The sequence below is a fragment of the Neolamprologus multifasciatus genome, chromosome 20 (genome assembly GCF_963576455.1).
Source record: "Neolamprologus multifasciatus chromosome 20, fNeoMul1.2, whole genome shotgun sequence".
Lineage (NCBI taxonomy): Eukaryota > Metazoa > Chordata > Actinopteri > Cichliformes > Cichlidae > Neolamprologus > Neolamprologus multifasciatus.
This window is the reverse complement of record NC_140458.1, coordinates 19356465-19377568: the sequence shown is the minus strand read 5'-3', so window position 1 is coordinate 19377568 and position 21104 is coordinate 19356465. Positions and strand designations below refer to the sequence as shown.

General features: G+C 38.4%; 1 protein-coding gene across 6 annotated transcripts in view; it reads left to right on the top strand.

The window, feature by feature from the left end:
• The window catches only part of atp2b3b (ATPase plasma membrane Ca2+ transporting 3b), a 100044-nt gene that overhangs the window by 4109 nt on the left and 74831 nt on the right, over window positions 1–21104 (top strand). For all 6 annotated transcript variants that reach the window (XM_085144650.1, XM_085144653.1, XM_085144651.1 and 3 more), the window contains exons 2-4: window positions 7297–7977; window positions 18321–18518; window positions 20327–20584. In XM_085144650.1, the coding sequence (XP_085000776.1) occupies window positions 7728–7977; window positions 18321–18518; window positions 20327–20584 (706 nt within the window). In that variant the 5' untranslated portion in view covers window positions 7297–7727. The remainder of the gene's footprint in view (window positions 1–7296; window positions 7978–18320; window positions 18519–20326; window positions 20585–21104) is intronic.

The window sequence follows — 21104 nt, the reverse complement described above, 5'->3', positions numbered from 1 at the left end:
CAAACTGCAGTGCTCTGTTTTTAAATGAGTCTATTCTGCTTTACCCGTATTTCTGTTCCCTATATATTGTTCCAAAGGTGCATGATACTGTAAAACATAGCCAGTCTTTCAATTAATGTGGTTATCGTATGTAAGTAATCGGTCTGAGTGAAAAGCTCAGGATTCAGACTGCTTCACTCACGTACTTTGACACAGTCTTTTGTTTTCTGTTTGACTCTGTGTGATGTCAGTGAGAGTAGGTCTGGTGGTACGCATATAAGCCTTATTCACATGACTTTATAAAACTTTGTGAGGGGCAGCCAATCAGAAGAAAGTTATCTGAAAGGGAGCGGTAGGGGACTGAAAACAGATTATTTTAGATGAGCATCAGCTGAGGAGCTTCATAAATGATTAGTGTAAGATTACTCTGAACTGTGAAGCATGAAAGGGTACACACGCAGTAAACAGTAGAGATTAAGCATATTAAGTTTGAAATGAGCAGACCCTCTCAGACCCACTTTAAGGAAAGGGAGGAAAGAGCTCTGAATTTGGGACCAATATTTTACATCTTTGATAAAAAGCTCTCTGTCCCACAGCTTGTGGCTCAGTAACATGGACAGGACAGAGAAGTACTGAGCAACAAAGCACCAGAGTAGGGCTGGGAGATATGGAAAACAATCTAACTATTTTCATATTGATATGTCATGATATAAAATACAAGGATGACTTTTTCTCTTCCTTTTTAATTTTAAGTGAGATGTGAAAATATAAGGTCAATTATGGTTTAAATATTATTTCTGTCAGAAGCTGAACATTATAAATGTACTGCAACAACTGTATTTTAAATCTATAACAAGGGTATAAATAGCAAACTAAAGCAAAATCTTTAAGTGTTACAGTGGTCCCTCGTTTATCACGGGAGTTAGGTTCTAAAAATAACTCGCAATAGGTGAAATCCGCGAAGTAGCCAACTTTATTTTTTACAATTATAGGCTGTAAAACTCCTCATTACACACATTATACACTTTTCTCAGACAGGCACGAGCATTTTCACACTTTTCTCACTTGTTTAAACACTCAAAGTTCAAACCTTCGTAGAAAAATAACTCCAGTATTATAGAATGAAACCAAGGCACCCGCGGTTGCCTTTGACGGTGCAAAACACGACATTGTTGTGTTTGTTGGGGAGAAAACTTACAGACATACAGTACAGCACTTCAGAGTCACACTGCTAGCGATCGAAGATTAATGTAAATTTGACAAGGTGAACGCATTCTGTACTGTAGAGGAGACGCGGCACGAGATTGATTGACAATGGTCTACCGTAGGGGTGGGCGATATAAACGATATACGATAGAAAATAATATAAATTTGGCCAACGATAGAGATTTTGACTATATCGCTCTATCGCGATAGCGCATGTTGATGATGTCATCCAGCTGCACCTGTTTTGGTCGAAAGCATCGCAGCGGCTAAAACCATTATCATCTGCAAATTATGGCGGGCGACAGTCATAGCAAAGAGATGAAGCACTTGGGGAAAGCCAAAAACTGCGCTTCCTCCACTTCCGTAACATTGATTCATTAATGTTGAATTCTCTCACAGCTGCTCTATTCCCATGTTGTTGCAGTATATTAATAACTAACCTCGTGTTGTGGATGAATGATCTTTGGCCGTGTATAGCATCCTGCTATGCGATTGCATTTGTCCCCAACCACCAGAGTCCCTCACGTTAACTTTTATGGAGTGGAAAAAAAGTTGGCATTCATCCTCCAGCTTCACTGTGCTAATGTTATGCTAACATAGCTGTGTCGCTAGCAATCACGTAGCACAATATTATATACCAGGTAGTCCAACTTCAGTAACCCTGCAAACGCCACTGCTGTTTAGTTTTCTGTCTTCATTTATGTTGGAAGTGGTAGCAGAGCTGTACGTTTTAATTAGTTTCAAAAATCTTTCAGTCAGAACATGATATGAAATGTTTAGGTGTAAACTAGCGAGCTAACTTCCTGTTAACTTCTAACTCCGTTAAATTTAATAAATTCTGTTTTCATGGATGCATGGATGTTAAACTTAATTGTTACACCTGATAAAGCAGCAACGCTGATGATTTTATTAAAGATGAAATAATTTAGACCGTTTTTAACTCTTAGTGTTCGTTTGACTTTGGGACCTGAACAGGACGGAGTTTTGGACCCAGATTACTCCGCGAAGCTCCTCACTACGGCAGCCGTAATGCTCTGACAATCCATCAAGCAGTGCAGCTTACCAAAGTTGTACTAAAACATTTTTAACAGATTTATGCACACCAAAATCGGTTCGAGGTCAGTAAGCACAACCAGAATTCATACATAAGACACACTCTCGATTTTTGAGAAAATTAAAGGATTTTAAGTGTGCCTTATAGTGTGGAAAATACGTTATACAGAAGAAAATAATATATTGTGATATATATCGTTACCGCACATGCTTCAAATTATATCACGATATGAATTTTAGGCCATATTGCCCAGCCCTAGTCTACAGGCAATCAGGACGCAAAACACAATGCGCTGTCAAAAAATAGCATGTAAAATTGCTCCAAAAAATATAAAAGAAAATCCGCAAAACTGCGAGGCCACGAAAGGTGAAGCGAGGGACCACTGTACAGAAAAACACAAAGAAACTGAAATATTTTGATCAGTTCCAAAGAAATAAAGTAGATAATTATGTATAGAAATAAACTGTTTAGAACTGATGATCCTTCGTTCACATTTGAAAACATTTCTTGAATTTGTACTAACGAGAACAGAAATAAAATGGACACATTCACTCAATTGTGATCGCTTATGGTCCAAGGGAAGTGTTGTACAGTCTCAATGAAGTGAGCAGTGAGGCTTATGTATGATTTGGTGTGCAAGTCATGCCAACATCAGTCTGATGTGGCAAACACAGTTGCTCGGATGTAGCTAGAAAAGCGAGAAATGTTTACGGCCACGTTTGTAGTCAGGGTCAGTCTCTTTATTTAGCTGCTTAAGTCTGACATGTCTGACTGTGGCTACTGAGATAATGTTGTGGTGTTACCTGCATTTGTCTGCATGTTGCTGTGCTTCTTTGCCATACTTTAAATATCCAAAATACCTCCATACTCCCAAATTCCTCGAATCCTTCTTTTCAACACTGTCCTTACTTTTGAGCCTCGAAGCCGTGTCCGTTGGGGTGTCATGTTCGGTAACGCTGTCACTCAAGTTTTTGTTAATATTTTCAGATGTCATCTTGTCTTTTATCTTGTCGGCATTCCTAATTTACTGGTGTGTATCAGCCCAAACATTAGCTCCCGTGATGCTCCTGGCTCCTCCTCCTACGTTCTGCGTTGTGTGTGCCAACTTAAGTTGACATGACGTTAACTATTCCAATCATATTATTTGTTATGGGCAGCACTATTCTCATTGTCATTGGCCTTTTGTGTTGTCTCTCAAAGTGTGGCTGGAATGATCTCTGTTGACTTTGATTATGTTTGGTATACTTACATAGGAAGGTTTTCGCATGATAATTATTTTTATCTGTGTATCACCCAGCTGTACAGTAGAGTGTAGGTTTAGGTCTTCTCGTGGTGTTTATTGACAAAAAGGTCAGCAAGGCAAATATTGCGTTTTAATGATCCAGTATGAGTATGTTCAAGTTTGTAATTCTTAGTTGATATAAGCAAAAGCTACAAATGGGAAAAAGACAAAGACTCATGGAGCTTGCAGAGACAACAACCCTGGAGTCTTTTAATCATGTATTATGACCGATATCCATGGATTCAGTAAAGAGAATGTAACCAGCTATGTGTATCTGCTTGTTGTGTTTCAGTTCCTGTTTCTTTAAATCAGTTTAAATTAGTGTTTTGTTGTTTTAGGGTTTTTTGGCTCTTTTTTGACTAGACCCAGTTTATGTCAGTGTTTCTTTAATGTCCATTATAGACTTTAGTCGTAGGTATTTACATATTGTGTCAACTAGACTATAATTTGTTTGAATAATCCGTTGCAGATGCACAAAATACCAATGTAACTTTATAATCTCAGAAAATATTTTTGAACTTAAACCTTTCAGTTTTCAACAATTCTTGCAAAGTTAAAGTTTTAAGTTCATGGAATATCCTAGTTGTATTGCATTGCATTTATTTGTATGTTATTGTATTTTTTTAGGGCTACATAATTATAGTCATGATAATCCAGAATTTTGAGATCAGTATTTTTCTATTCAAGTATTCAAGTAACTTAAAGAAGTCCAGATGCTTTTCTTTGCAAGCTCCTTTGACTACGATGACCTGGATGACTGAGAACCTTCACAGACAAGTATTCTTATTGATTTTAGTGACAAAATACTTGTGTATTGTATTTTTATGTAAACATAACACTGCTTTTACATCCATTTTGTTCTGCTTTCTTACTATTGTACAAATCTTTGCATCAACATAAAATCCTCCTTCTTATTTACCCAATTAATTCAGTGTATCTCTTAGATTAGAAATAGAAATTATTAGGGATGCAACGATACCAATTTTTTTCAAACTGATACGATACCGATACTTGGATCTGAGTACTTGCCGATACGGAGTACAAAAACCGATACTTCTACCACACACACACACACACAAATGCAATGAATTGGAAGACAGGTTTTATTTTATTCTCTGCCGATAAAAAATAAAATCTTAATAAAAATGACCACAAAAAAAATTTCAAGTGAAAAATAAGCACTTCTGTTAAATTATTGCGGAGTCTCCACATTGTAATTTAACAAAATATCACTGAACTATTGGGCACTGTCTCGAGCTTTCAGAATAATAAATAAACACTTCTGTTTGGAATAAAATAAATACAAATTAGGTTTGAGAATAAAATAAACTTTTAAATTATTGCAGAGTGTCCAATTTCATATCGCGGCTCGAGTATGCTGAGAAGACGGTGCAATCCTATGCTTTCCATGACCGGCATTGGCTGGTCATCCAGAGCGATAAAATGAGTCAGAGCCTCTGTTATTTTAACTGCCTGTGGATTTTCTCTTGACATTTTTCATCGCTTTTTCAAAACCTGAGTTAAAGTTGGCTGTTCCGGTCCACACTGCTGACATTTTGTTTAGCCTAGCTACAGCAGCCTCCAGTTTCTCTTTTTTATCTGGAGCCGGCAGGCTCACTTGCCTAACCCTGTGCCTGTTTAGCGCGGGATGTCCCCCTAGTGATCAATCTAAAAAACTACAACAGAAATGACAAGCCACCCTCTGATTAATGAAATAAGTTGGTATTGGCTCATGGTATCAGTTAACTTTTACGAGTATGAGTACACACACATTTTACAGTATCGGCCCCGATACCCGATACCAGTATCGGTATCGGTGCATCCCTAGAAATTATAAATTAACACTAAATTATATCAACATAGAATTCTTTAAGTTTTAAGTTGTGCTACATTTCTATTTATTGCAGATACATAATGTGTCTGACCTAAGCGTATCCTTAGATACAGATGTCCTTAAAGCAAAATTTAAAATCTCACTCCATTCATTGTGCCTGCATGATGGATATGAGTAAAATTAAAATTGTTCACAATAACAATTGCAGAAGGCAGGAAGGCCGTTTCATCTTTGCGAGCTAAATGCTATGATCTGTACAGACTCCTTTTTATGGATGTCTGAGGTGATGTCGGACAATTTCTGTTGTCTTCCTTGACCTTTGTGCATGCATGTTATTGCAGAATGGGAGAGTTTTCAGAATGTTGAGTAAGATGTTGTGTTGCTTTTGCAACGCAGACACTTGAAACCTTTTTGTGGGAACAGCTCCCAGGTTAAATTTGGGAGATAGGCACCCTCTCTGCTTTAAAGATTTGGCTTAAAACTATCCTTTTTGCTAAAGCATATAATTATGGTAGGATCAGGTGACCCTGAATCCTCCCTTAGTCACGCTGCAATAAGCTTGGGCTGCTGGGATTGTCACATGATGCTCTGAGTGTTTCTTTTTAATCCTGCTTTTCACTCTATATATGTTTATACACAACTTTACATTTAATCATTAATTACTATTATTCTCTGGCTCTCTACCACAGGGTGTCTTTTGTCTTCCTCCCCTCACTCCCAACCAGTTGTGGCAGATGGCTGACCCTCCCTGAGGTTTCTTCCTGTAAAAAGGGAGCTTTTCCGTCCCACTGTCACCAAGTGCTTGCTTGTATTATTTCTCTGTATTATGGTAGGGTCTTTGCTTTCAGTGATCTGCTTTGAGGGCTGAGCTCTTTGCCTTCTGCTGATATTTGTTTTTAATTTCTGTTTAATATAGAAATATAGTATATACGTCAAAAACAGAGTTTGTACCGTTTCCTACCATCTTAAAGGACTCACTACACGCTATACAAAGTTTAGAACTAATAGTTATTCGTGAATCACCTTGTTGGTGCAAAAATACTTTTTTTTGCTGTCAGAGTGTGTTATCTTTGTCTTTTTTTGTTGATTTAACTAAAGAAATGAGAACAAATTATGTTCACAGGCTGCTAGTAACAAAGTGCCTAAAGATACAATTTGCAATTGTCTCTGCTAAGTTGTCTGTGACTTGTAAAGACAGCACTGCTTGAATCCTTGAGTTAGCTGTGTTTTTATGCTTGATTGATTCATAAGTGTTTAACAACAACGAAAAGGGAAAGAATAGACCACTTTGAAAAATGACGTGAAAGTTCCTTGGAAGCAAAATATAAAGAAAGAAAGGGTAACTTAAGATTTTTATAGAATACAATAAATTTTTTAGTTTCTTGTCTTGTTTCTGCTTTATCTCTACTGCTTCTTGGATTTACTCTCATTGCTCTCATCATTGAAAAAGAAAAATTGTAACAAAAAACTGTTGTGCATTTAGCAGCTTAAGAGACTTTAGTTACTCTTCTCAATGTCTGGGGACAAAACTAAAAATTCTGAAAATGAACTTACTGCTAATGCTGTTCACTGTGAGCTGGCTGTCAAAGTAAGACACTGTTTAATATAATAAATATAATGTTGTGTTTTGACCTTGCTTGCTACTCCTAAGTTGCCAAAAAGTTAATGACTATATGGGTGATGATCTTTGGTTTGTGTGTTTCAGGGTTTTATTATGACTTTTTCCTCTTTGTACATTTATTTATGTTAAGATTAATGCTTTCATTTTTAACTATTGCATAGAAAGCACCAGTTTTGCATCTGACTCTGCCGACTTGCCCCGAGAAATGATTTGATGTAATCTTAATGACTGAGACTGGTAGAACAGGCTGCTAATTTCTCTCTCTCTCTCTCTCTCTCTCTCTCTCTCTCTCTCTCTCTCTCTCTCTCTCTCTCTCTTAGGTCCTGGTGTAGCTACCTCTGAACTGGCTCCACATCCTGTCTCTTATTTGCCTTGATCGCCCCTCTCTCCATCCATTCATCATCCCTTCATCCCCATCAGTTGCCCAACAGCTGGTCCACCTGACCGTACCTGCATCTGTCCATGGACTGGCCGTGACTCTGGAGGGAGGGGGACAGAAACAAGGAAAGAGTTGAGTCGTAGAGGAGACGACAGAAGAGAAAACTGGATTCATTCAGATGTCACGCTTCTGAAGTGGCCCTGCTCGCTGTCCTTCACCCCCTCATCCTCCTCTTCAGCCTTCTTCAGTTATGGAGATTTAAAGGAGCAGTGAGAGACTATTGCCAAGACATTAAAGTGAAAAAAATACATATTACCTATTACCTATTACATATATAAAGAAAATCACACACACACAAAACCTTTTACTGACATGTCAACAACAGCCACAATGGGTGAAATGGCAAACAGCGCTGTGGAGTTTTACCCCAAAGGGACACGAGGTGGGGGTGGAGGAGGAGGAAGGGCAGATGGCAGCCATGCAGGGGGAGACTTTGGGGTCACAGTGAAGGAGCTCAGGGAGCTGATGGAGCTCCGAGGGGCTGAGGCCCTACAGAAGATACAGGACAGCTATGGAGACACAGAGGGTCTCTGCCGGCGACTACAGTCCAATACCACTGATGGTGAGCAGACATGGGTGTAGAAATGGTTCAGTGGGAAGAATTGATAACAAAAGAAGACGTGCCTAGATGGATGAATGGGCTGGTGGAGGAATGGTACAGTGGATGGGTAGCTGGTTGCTGGTTGGATGAATTTATAGAGCAGAAGATGGAGGATGAATGAGATTGTACTCTTGATTGGAGTCAAACACAGGCACCAGCACATCAGTGGGGATCAGTGTTGGGCAAGTTACTTTGAAAAAGTAATTAATTATAGTTACTAGTTACTTCTTCAAAAAAGTCACTGAGTTAGTAACTGAGTTACAAGATTATAAAAGTAATTAATTACTTTAAAAATAACTATTGCATTATAAAAAAAAAGTTTAACCCTCTGGGGTCCAGGGTATAATTGGCCATTTTAACCACTTTTGATTTTACCTCTACATTTCACCTTTAAAAATGATTTACTTTGCCTTGTTTGGTATCATCCGTTTCAGCACAACCTCGCGTGTCTGAATTTACAGTTATGTTTTCATTTTGACATACTGTATTAACACAATTGATCTAAAATCAGACAAAAAACATAAAATCCGAGTAGAAAAAAGTTAAATTATTTTACTGTAACAACCACAAACATGTTTAATGAATCATATTTCATAACTTTAAATGTAAATCTAAATTGTCAATTTTAAAATCACATGCACAACAAAGTTATTTGCAGCCATTTACCTTTTACCCCATTTTTTTAATGACCATTTCAAACTATTTACATAACAATCAGGTGTTCTGCATTCAATAGGATGCTACATAAATTATTTGTGCCACTCCCAAAAAAATAATTTCTGTCCACTGTAAAGGAGAATATCACAAGCCTGATACCTGCAGGTCTGATAGCAGCAGGTGTGTCACTCATCCTGTTTTTTTTTATCTGGAGACAGTAGTCGCCTCATTGTTCTGACACACAACACAAAACTATCCACAACACTACACGCTAACTACACAAGACAACACATTAACTACACACTCCAAACACACTCTAAACATCACAAATCTCTCACATCTCAAAACTCTCTCTCTCTTTTTCTGCTGTCTTTCTTTCTCTCTCTCGTGGTCACTCCTAAATCTTCCCCCCTCTTCCTAAACAACCAAATGTCATGTTGCCATATTATTTTTTTATTGGTTGACATGGTGTATTTTTCCACCAACACGAAAGGGCTGTTTTTGGGGTTTTTTGGGCATATGCAGAGAGTGCTTGCTAGTGATGTCCTTAAACAGTAAACGTGACGAAATTATTCAGGAAAAAAACACTCGTATATATTGTTTATCATGACTCTGGTTTTACGTGGCCTATCAACACAATTTAAAAACTGGTATATATGACCTTGTTGCTTTGTCATCTTGAACGGGTCATGTGATTGGCTTACCACGACTACTTTATTCTTCCTCAGTCAAACAGCAGCACTCAGGCGATTGTTTTGCCCCCCTGAGCTCCAGGTGTTGTGCAAAAAAGTGATCGTCGGGCAGAAAGTGATTGCCGTCCGCGGGACCGCGCGCAGCTGCTTAAAGCTGTAGCGCCCAGATTACTTACATAGACAGCTACTTCCATGCAACTGATATAAGGTGCGGTAAGCTGAAGACAGCTTCAACCGTCTGTTTGTTGAAAAATAGTAACGCGACCGCACCGCATTTTCTTGTTAGTAACGGTAACGCTGTTGTAACGATAGAAATAGTAATTAGTTAGATTACTCGTTACTGAAAAAAGTAACGCCGTTACTTGTAACGCCATTATTCCCATCACTGGTGGGGATTCTGTCTCATCATCATTTGGCATCATTTGGCCAACAGAAACAGATTAGGTGTGGTCACCAGTCATTTTAGAACAAAGCCACCTTTTATTTTAACAAGCTACAAACATACACTAAAACTGCTAATGATGTTTATTGTTGTGCGCAATATCAATACACAAATGAGTGCAACACATGTTAGATGAATTCTGAATTAAGTGCTGGTGCCTCCATTTTCCTGTAGTTGTAATCCTGACCTTGGAAGGCAGCTTCTGGTTGAGGTGCGTGTAAAGAGAATATGGGCGGATGGTCTGATTGGTGAATGGATGATGGGATTATATTGGATGGGTGAATGGGAAGCTGATAGAGTAAAACAATAAATGGATGAACTACAATCTCTGACAGTATACCTGCAAGGGTGTCTGGTGGTTTAGGTGCAAGTCTGTTATGTTTGTCTCTCAACTGTTAACAGTCAAGGAGGCAAAAGGAAAAATAATCATTTTCATAGGCTGCCAGTTACCAGGACATGCTAATAAAATAAACCTTTAATAAATCCATTTCAAAGTTATTATGATGCCCAAATGTTGTCTCGCAGGTGTTGAAGCTGTTCAGCTATACCTGTGTTTGCTTAGTGTTTTTCCTGTCTTATTCACATCAGTGAAGTTAGCCTTAATATACCTCTCTGTATTACTCATGTTGGTGGTTTGTGTAAATACTGAACATCACAACATTCATGAAGTTAGGGTTGATTGCAGGACGGTTATAAACCCTCACTCACTAAAGTAATACATTCAGGCCATCAAGATAAGAAGTACTTTAACTTATATCTTTCTTATATTGTTGTTGTTGTTGTTGTTGTTGTTGTTGTTATTTACAAATTTTCCGTTTTAGTTCAAGAGGCTTAACAAAAGTATTAACTGTTTAGCCTGTTTACTGTTATTTTTGAGAACCCAATAGATTGACAGGTTTATTTTGGTTTGTCAGCATAATAAAGGCCTCTTTTTAGATCTCTTTGGACTTCTTATTGAGAGTTTAATTAAACAGCTAATGCAAGTACAACACTTCTTTTATCTGCTTAATGTGTCATTGAGTCTCAGGGTTCTGGCCTCACCTGGCCACGGATGTGCTTGTCATTTCTTTTGAGCCTTTCAAATTTGATAAATGTTTTGTTATGTTTTTTTTGTCTTTGAATTCGTTTGCTTTTTTTAACTGCCCATTTTTCAAGTTTGCAGGTCTTTCACACCTGCTAGGCTTACAGCTTGTTTTTGCATGTTTAAAGTAGTTTTGAATGAACTGCAAAGTGCATTGACACAAATGAAAAGCACCAACAGTGTTTTCCTTTCTCTCTTTTGTCAACTCAGTTAGCATTGTCTTTGTTTTACTTTTCTTAGATGTGAAGAGCTGCACACTAAAAACTCTCAAACTGAGATAAGTAGAGGCTGAAATTGGGACAAATTTATTTAGATTTTTAGTGATTTTTTTCTGCATTCTATATTAGGTTTTAAACTGCTAATTTACAAAGAGATGTTAAATGAGTCTGTTGCTTATCATAAAAAAAGCGACTAATGAGAACAGTGATAAATTAGGCTTATTAATTTATTTGTGGTATGATTTCAGTATTTAGTATCAGCAGATACCTGAAGCCAAAGTGCCAATATCATCAGTACAGAACTGGAAAAAGTTGGATTGGTGTATATTGGAGATTAGTTATCGCCAATGTTTGATTATTTGTAGACTTAAACAATGAATAAATAGGATGTTTTGAAACAACTGAAAACTATTTTTTTAAAGGAACAATGAGTTTGGGTAATAAACTATTTCATAATTAGAATGTGATAAAGCTACGCAGCAGAGTGGAGTCCAACAGTGGTAGGAAGCAGGACAGGACCTCCTGGGGCCTAGATACTAGTGACTGGAGAGATGATGAGGTGTAGATGGGGAGGCAGGTGGCATGAATGAGAGTCTGAAAGGTAGAATGACAGAGGAGCACAGAATTAAGGCACAGAGAACAGAGAAAGCTAACTGGCTTGCAGAAGGTGGGCAAGCAAATTAATGGACCAGAGTGATGACAACAGAATTGAGTTTGACAGCTTGAGAAAGGAGACGTGATGTAACAAATTGACTTGCCTTTTGGCGGTAACTTGCCAGAGTTGCTGATGGTTTATCATATTTACAACATTATATTGCAACATTATTATCAGCAATATATAATAATATCAATATTATTGTAATATTCTAAATTTAAACATTGATGGTATAAAAGATGGATATAGCCACCATAATGCCATCTATAGGTTTGTGAGCACTCGTTCTTAAGCGTTAAGATGAGTGTTTTTTGGCAACAACAGCTTTGTGTTTTGAAACCAAATATGGCGGCTCTGACTATGAAGCTGCTTGCTCATTGGTTAACAACTTCCCAATTGCAAGCCATTAGTCAATGATCAGATCCTTGGTCTGCTCCTCCTTTCTGGCATGTATAATGACTAAAAATTGCAAAATGACCTGAATGTTTTATTCAGTATGTGGAAATAATATCTCAAATCATGTTAATATCTTGGGAGAACTTGGCGGTTGATGGAGGTGAAGTTCATCATTGTTGTCAGATATCTCACCTTTTTGTTATATTTAATGTTAGTTAAACCACTAACATTAGCCACCATGCCTCCAGTCTCAGACTAACTGCTATTGGAGGCATGGTGGGCACCGTGTGAGATTAGGCCGTTACAGAGGCACAAACTCCTGCCATTTTGTGATAGACAAGGGTATCAGTCATGTTTAATGTTGTTAACTAGCGAGGTCCAGAAAAAGATATAAATAGACAATGGCAACCAAGTGTTTTGTGGTTTACTGCCTGTTTATGCCGTCTCAGTTCGACCTAGCTACACCAACAACATTACTCCTCTTTTGCTTTGTCTTCTTTACAGTTGTACACAAGCTGAGCATTAGACAAATTGCTCACATTGATCAACATCATAGTAACAGGAAAACAAGGCTTTAAATTTGGACATCATAAAAAAAATAAATAGATGTAATGCTAAGTAGTAAAAATGACATTATTTTTCTGTTTGGTCACTGTAGAAGGTAATTTGTTCCGCTGCTACTTATATAGCCTTATTCTGCAACATGGCCTGAGATACACTGTCTTGTAATAGCCAGTTGACATCCTATTGTTCCACATATGTATCCCAATAACAGCACGTATAACAATCTCATTATTGTCTTTTTAGGTAACAAATTTGAAGGAATGTGCATATCTCCACTCCACTCAAGTATGTTATGTAAATACAGATAAAAATAGTTGATTTTCTTCTGTTTTTCTTCTAATATATGAAGCTGATAATTCTACATTATGTGACCATGTGACATACTGGCATCATTATTGTGTCACAGAAAAATGTAATGTGAGTACATTAATGCATCAATTGGTAATGCTTTGTAATGCTTGGTAACTGTTGTTACATTTATAACATTGTAGTTCACATACAATTCATGGCCGTTCTGATACCTGTTCAGTTTGCTCCTCCTCTGGTTTCTGAGTAGAACATTATGGATGAATTATTACAGCTTGCAGTCTGTGAGGAGGCGGGGAGCTAGGCTTGAGTGAATGGTGTAGGTGTTGGTGGAGATGGAACTGAACCAAATTGCATATTCAAAGATTTGCCCCTATTCAGGGACACGGAGGTTTACTTTTACACACGTATAATTCATGGCAGAGTATGAAACCTTTAAATATGTAATGTCAGCGTTTATCACACTTTGGTAAGGTTGCCCAGGTAGAATGATGTCTGGCTCAAGTGTATTTTGAGCTTTTATCTTTTTATACACTATAGTGAACAGCTGATCTGTGATTAACTTAGGAAAAAACATTAACTAGGAATTAATTTTGTCACAGTTATATTGATAGTTCTGCTAACCAGCTAGCCCTCCCTGCCCCTCTCAGGTGTTTAGACTGATTCAGCTGCTTATTCAGAAAGACTCTAGCAGACAAAAAGAGATCGACAATGCCAGGAGACAAACTTTAACTTAATAAATAAGTGTTTCCCCCAGAATTAAATTGTATTGCATTTGCATGTGTGTTCCTGTGCATGAGTGAAAGGCGCACCCACGCTTTCTTAAATTAATTCATAATGCTACCAATATATTGTAACATGATAATAATGGTAAATGGCCTTTATTTGTATAGCGCTTTACTAGTCCCTAAGGACCCCAAAGTGCTTTACACATACAGTCATCTACCCATTCACACACACACTGGTGATGGCAAGTTACATTGTAGCCACAGCCACCCTGGGGCGCACTGACAGAGGCGGGGCTGCCGGACACTGGCGCCACCGGGCCCTCTGACCACCACTAGTAGGCAACGGGTGAAGCGTCTTGCCCAAGGACACAACAGCCAAGACTGTCCAAGCCGGGGTTCGAACCGGCAACCTTCCGATTACAAGGCGAACTCCCAACTCTTGAGCCACGATTGCACGATAATAACAAAAATAATAATAACAATATTATTATAACAATAATCAGGTGTTTGTCTTATGAGTTCTTCCCATTTCATCTTTATAGTCTTGCACTGCCACTGGCAACAGTATTCCTCTTTTCGTTCTGCAGACTCAGTGAGCTACAACACAGCATCGCTGGCTCTCCAGCTGGTTCAGGTTCTGGTTAGACTGACCTTCCAACTTGCAGCAGAAATCCAAATCCAATATAGCAGAACAATTGCCATCGCCAGCTCCATTTCAAATGGTGGACGTTCAAATTGGCTACAACACAGACCTTATGTTAGCTGGTAACCAGTTTATTCAAAATAAAAGTTTGTGTATTATTCCAAACTATGTTGATTACATCTTGTCTCGGATAAAAAAAGAACATGCAAAGTGTGTGTGTGAGAAACACTAAACAAGTCAGCTGATCTTTTCATACAACTAACTGATTAAGCAACTAATTTCTTCTGCAGTGCTGTAAATTTTTCATGCAGTCTCTTTTTCTGACACACATGATTCCCAAAGATCAAGTTATAATGAATTTGCCAAACTAGATTTTGGATATTTGTGTCTTTAATATTTTTGAATGTGTAGATGCGCACACTTGTGTATTCTACCAGGGGTGTGGTACCACACTACGCCCACTCCTTCAACTAGTTTGTAACCTAGCAACACAACGGCAGAGAGAAGTTGGCTTGGGAAGTCAGCAAGAGAGAGTGAAAGAAGAGTGAGATGGTGATGAACAGAGAGAGGTGAATAGAGAAAGAAGTTAGAGAGAGAGTGTGTGTGTGTGTGTACTCAAGTGTAAGTAAAATCTGTGAGATGTGTGTGTGTAAGAATGAGAGACAGGGAAGAGAGATTGAAAAAACACGAGAGGGGTGGTGGGTGTTGAGCTACAGTAAGTCTGTGTTGAGTGTTGCTAATTTGATACTGTGAGCTGGGCAGGAGTCAGTGCAGCAAGTCCCAACAAACCTAATGCAAAAACACACACATAAATACACACACGGTCACTCTCTCCCTCTCTGACACGGTGTCATGTATCTGCAGATGTCCCTACAAAGCACAGTTGGCAAACAACACACAAACACACACACAACACACACACACACACACACACACACACACACACACACACACACACACACACACACACACAGATGGTGATCTCCACACACTTTGACCATCTTCTCTTGCACTGTGCTCGCTTTCACAAATCACATATGGTGTCATCTCAAAGCAGCCAAAGTGCAAACACACATGAAGAAAGATGCTCCTATCTTTCTTAAGCAGACCTTGTAATGATCTGCTTAAAAACTTGTGGCTGATAATTTCCGTGAAATATTTTCTGCTCCAGATCTGACACACCAACAAAAGCTGCTTCTTATGCCCTCTATGATTACAATCACGGCGAACATAGAGCTGGAATGTGTATTGACAGATCAGATTGGAGACTATGGGTATATACAGTGTTGAACAGACACACCAGGGAAAACACACCACACAAGTATACATTATGATGCAGTTAATGCTGAACATCATCTGTAACATGATCCACCGATCAGCATGGAAGCACTCTCTCTCTCTCACTTACGCACAGTGTATGGATACTAGAACACTGCAGTGTGTGACCATTATACCAAGACTGAAGACATGGAATGGGAGAAGAAATGATGAGAAAGAGGGCATAAGATAAACTCTGTGTGTGTGTGATGTGGTTGAGGAGGAAAAGCTAGAACAGCTTGCCGCATTGTCAAGGACACATCAAGGGGAGATTGAGTGAGGGAGAAAGAGAGAGGAGGAGGAGTAGAGAGGCTATGGAAGAGAATGAAGAGGTGGGACTAATAAAAGGAGGATACAATTACTCAGCATAAGGTCACCTGTTTTCTGTCTCTCTCTCTCTCTCTCTCTCTGTCTCTCTCCTGTTGCCACACAACTCTTCAGCAATGCTGGGAGCTACATATGACTCCTCTCCTGCAAGCGCGCTGGAGCAGGATGTCTCAAAACACACACATGCATGCACGCACACAAGTCATTGAGCTCAGCCAACCACAGTAGCATACAAATTGCCATTTCCTATCCCCCGCGGCCAATCACAAAAGAAAAAAATGATTCTGCTTCAAACCTACCATGCAGGAGAAATGACATCACCTGTTGCTGGGCAGAAACCTCTTAGAGACAGGAAGCCCTGGTCCTGATGTCCTAGTCACTATGGAAACGGAATCATTTAGGGAGGGGAGAGGAGGGTGAGTATGGAGATGTATTACCTTCATAGATGGATGGTTGTAGTCAGTAGTTTGCGTACACTCATCATGGGCATAAATGTCATGGTAAATTTGAGCCTTTGATTACAGGGTGGAATGGCTGTACAGCATACAGCTTTAATTACTTTTTAAAGAACTGGCTGCACAATTTTAAATGTAAATTTATTTAGGATTTTCTCTAATTCACACAGGATCAAAAATACATAGAGCTCCTATTAATATTTGTTTAAATATCTCTAAGCAAGTTGAACCTTAACACTTTTGGTAGCCATCAACAAGCTGCTGGCACAATTCTTGGATAGTTGATCAATCTCTTCAGGTTTATTTAAATTTGCTGTATTTCCTGAATCTGGCTTTTCAGCATAATCCACAAACGTTCTATGGGTTTGAGGTTGTAGTTTCAGGAAGGCCAATTCTTAGCTTATTGTTCTTAATTATTCTTAGCTTAATGTTATCCATTCAAAAACCAGTGTGTTTGTGATCATTGTTGTGTCTGTCCACCCGATTGTGTCCATATTTCAACCATTTAACTGTTAATCTGAAGCAATGTTGAAAAATTTGGAGGTAGTTCTCCATTATTCCATCTAATTTATTAACAACCTCAGAGCATGAGGCTACCACTACCGGGTATTGTGCTTAGGTCTGAAAGCCTCACCTTTACTCCTCTAAACATGCATTTCATCCTTGTGGCCAAGTAGCTCAATTGTTTTTCTCCAGAAGGCAACTGCAAATTTCAGTTGAGCTTGAAGGTGCCAATTTTTCTTGGTTGGCACCCTCTCAGTCCATAGCGGTGCAAAATTCACTTTACTGCTGACAGTCAGAGATGTTTCAGTAGTTACTAGTTTACTAGTTCATAGCAAGCTTGAGCCTTGATAGTTCTTGGGTTATTCTTTACATTGTAAGTAAATGTATCTCAATTCAGTTCTGTTCAATTCAATTCAAGTCAATTAATATAGTGCCAGATCTCATCTGTTTCTTCTTTCAGATGTTGTCAAAGACCTTCCTAATCTGTGTAAATCTTTACTGAGTTCACTGACTTCTCCCTTCTCCCTGAATATTGATTAGTTATTTCAAACATATCCTTTTTGTGCTGGATGATAGTTACAGTTACAGTCAAACATGATCATGTTAATAGGCCATTGCCTTGTGTAGTTAAAAGAAATTGTAGAACACTGAGCAGCACGTCTTAAAAGATTTACGTGTATGTATATATTTAAGTCTGTATGTATGCTTTTGACTCTGTCTATATTGGAGAAAATCCCAAATAAATTCAAACTTATTTAAAGTCATAATGACATGTGGTGTACAATCATTCCACCCTGGAAAAGGAACAGTTCAAAGAAGTCATTAAACACCCAAATTAACCATGATATCCATGCACATGATGAGTGTAGATAGACTTTTGACAACAACAGTCCTCCTGATTTCAGGTGGACTCAGGTGACACCCCCTACCACCCATTAAAATTCCCAGAGAGAGTACAACAAGACTCAATGCCTAGTCTCTTGTCCACAAAATCCTCAAACGAAATATAGAGCCATGTTTAGCTACATTTTTTAAAGACTTTGAGATTATTTTACTGGGCAAAGGGCTTTTGTGAAATTTAGTGTGGGTGATGCTTTGTGCATGTATGTCGCATTCCAAGTGTCTTACTGTCCCTATGTACACTGTTGGTTTATCTCCACATATATCTTCACTTAGGAATGAAACTTGCACATCTGTGCATGCAAATGTGTTTTGTTTTTTCACTTGGCTATGTAAATCTTAAAGCATTTATTTTACGAAATTGCATTTTCTGTCTCAGTCTTGCCTCACGTGCCTCATCCTCCCACTGCCTTTATCAGGTCTCAGTGGGGAGCCGGCAGACCTGGAACGTCGGGGCCAAACCTTCGGCCAAAACTTCATTCCCCCCAAAAAGGCCAAGACGTTCCTGGAACTTGTGTGGGAGGCCTTACAGGATGTCACACTTATCATTTTGGAGGCCGCTGCCATCATCTCCCTTGGCCTCTCCTTCTACCAGCCTCCAGGAAAAGAAACTGAATGTGAGGATGTGGACAAAGGGTGTGGTTGCTGGTTTGGGAGGGTGTGACAAAAGGTCTGTCAGCAATGGTGAAAAGGGTGGACATGAAAAATGAAAATGAGATAGAGAGAAGTAAAAGTAAGACATTGTCAGTATACATACAGTAGGATAAGAGAGGAGGAACAAGACAGAGGAGAAGTTAAGGTTATATGAAGAAAACACACAAACATTGGAAAAGAATGCAAAGGGAGAGGGTTGAAGCAAGCCATTTTGCTCAGCACTGTGGTCCAGCTTGCATTTACATGTTGATGGCAATTGAAAAAGAGAAGTCAAAAGTTAATAAAGAAGAGCTAAATTCATGCAAATCCAATCTGCTAGTGAAAAACTAAATGCTGTTGGAAAAAAGGAAGTGGAACTTGAGTTGAGAAGACTTGTTCAAATCAAATTATGAAACCAATATATAAAGTATATTAAAGCAAAGCTAAGAAGAATTGCTAGGACTAGGACTAGGACTGCTAGGACTGAGAAAAATGCAAAGTTATTTATTTTTAGTTTTATCTGTTTTCAAATTTTATTAGCGTTAGCAAATATTATAATGCAGCAGTAACTTGAACGTGTTTTATTTCTGTTAAACTTAATCTAGACTTTCAAATATTACAAAAAAGCAAAATGCTAAATATAGTAACAATCCCCACTAACTAATTTATTTTTTGGCCTCACATAAGTAAGAAAGCATTAGATTAAGTGTTTATAAAAGCACTAAAGTCAGCCAGCTGTTCAGTGATGTCAGCTACAGCTTATTGAAAATTGCTGTATAAGCTAGAAAAATTCTTTGAATGGTGGATCTAAAAGCGAGTCAGTCCCTATAGAGTCCTATGCTACCTATAATACCAGACTTTAGAGAAGAAATAAACATAATTTAGAGCCTGGTGCAAGAGCGAGTACATTTTTTTTAGTCCTGATTTTCTTTTTACCCAAAGTTAACTGCTCATTTATTATCATATTTACTTTTTTAGCCAACTAATGCCAACTAAGACCAAGATGCTGATGCCCAAAATGGCATCAGCATTGAGACTTTTAAACATCAAATTGTCTATGTATACAGAGACCCATTCCAGTAGACCCATTTTACTCAGGATCAGACCAGGATGATTTAAGTTATTCTTGTGACAAATTCGCATGCTGTTTTATTATCTCATTTAGATGTACTCAACGTTAGTAGTTCTCAAATGTTGCCTCTAGATGTTCTGTTTAGCAAAATATTATACTTTGTTGCTGTTGATTTTCCTGTTGTTTGGTGAAATCAGAGAGGAATGAAAAAAATAAGAATCTTTTTATATAAGGAAGAAAAATACAAGCACACAATGGACAAAAGCTGAAGAGACAGAAAGTGAAATGGCTCACCAAATTGGGTCTGTTTGATTTGGTGAGCCATTCAGTGACAATGAAGAGTCATGATAGAGAGGAAGTGGTCTCATCAGAGGATGCAGATATGGGACACTGTGGCTCTGTGTTAAACCAGCCACACATGCAAATTAAAAAGAGCAATGACCATGTGTAGTCATTAGATGATGCTGAAAATAGCAGTCAAAAGTAGCCTCTGCACTTCTAAGCTTAAGCCATATTGTTTTGCTCTCTGTGACTCACCAGAAACAATGATGAGGTTTTAATATTTACCTAATATCAGTTTTTCTTGTGGACCATTTGATTATATTTTCCCCTGTTATTTTCCTCCCCATTTGAAATTAGATATTTTTTGGGAAAACAACTATTGATTTTCTGAGGCATGTTCAAAAAATATCTGACTCTAAACAATTGCTCCATCTTCAGCATGCGGGAATGTGTCGGCGGGTGCAGAGGATGAAGGCGAGGCAGATGCTGGCTGGATTGAGGGCGCTGCCATCCTGCTTTCTGTTGTGTGTGTTGTCTTGGTGACAGCGTTTAACGACTGGTCCAAAGAGAAGCAGTTCCGGGGTCTACAGAGTCGAATTGAGCAAGAGCAGAAGTTCACTGTTGTGCGAAAAGGAAACGTCATCCAGATCCCTGTGGCTGACATGGTGGTGGGGGACATGGCTCAGGTCAAATATGGTAAGGAATCCATTATAAGATCTTCCCATACAAAAAACCCAACAACATACCAACAAATTAAATGATTTGTTCAGTTTCATTTTTGTAAGTATTTTGATTAATTTAGATTTAGATCTAAGGACACTGCAGATAAAATAAAACTTAATCACAAGAGTCAATCACAAACATATCTGATAAAGAATGAAAGCTGACGTACAAATTTCACAAAACCTACCTCAGTTTAGTAAAACACAGATGTAATGTATGCTGTTAGGGGAGCTCTGTGTAACCTCAGAAAACCATTGCAATTATTGACACCCATAGCAATAAATGAACCACATCAACACTATTGCCTGTGTCGACTTCATGTGTCTGCTACTGTCATCCAAAACAGTGATGAGACATGCACGAGGCTCTGTTTTATGTACTGTGTGTTATGTATCTTGTACAACAACTGAGATATGATAGATATTGTATAAGATGGTGTTAAGTTAACTTAATATTAACCAATGCTAGGCACCATTTTCACTTTAGGTCATTA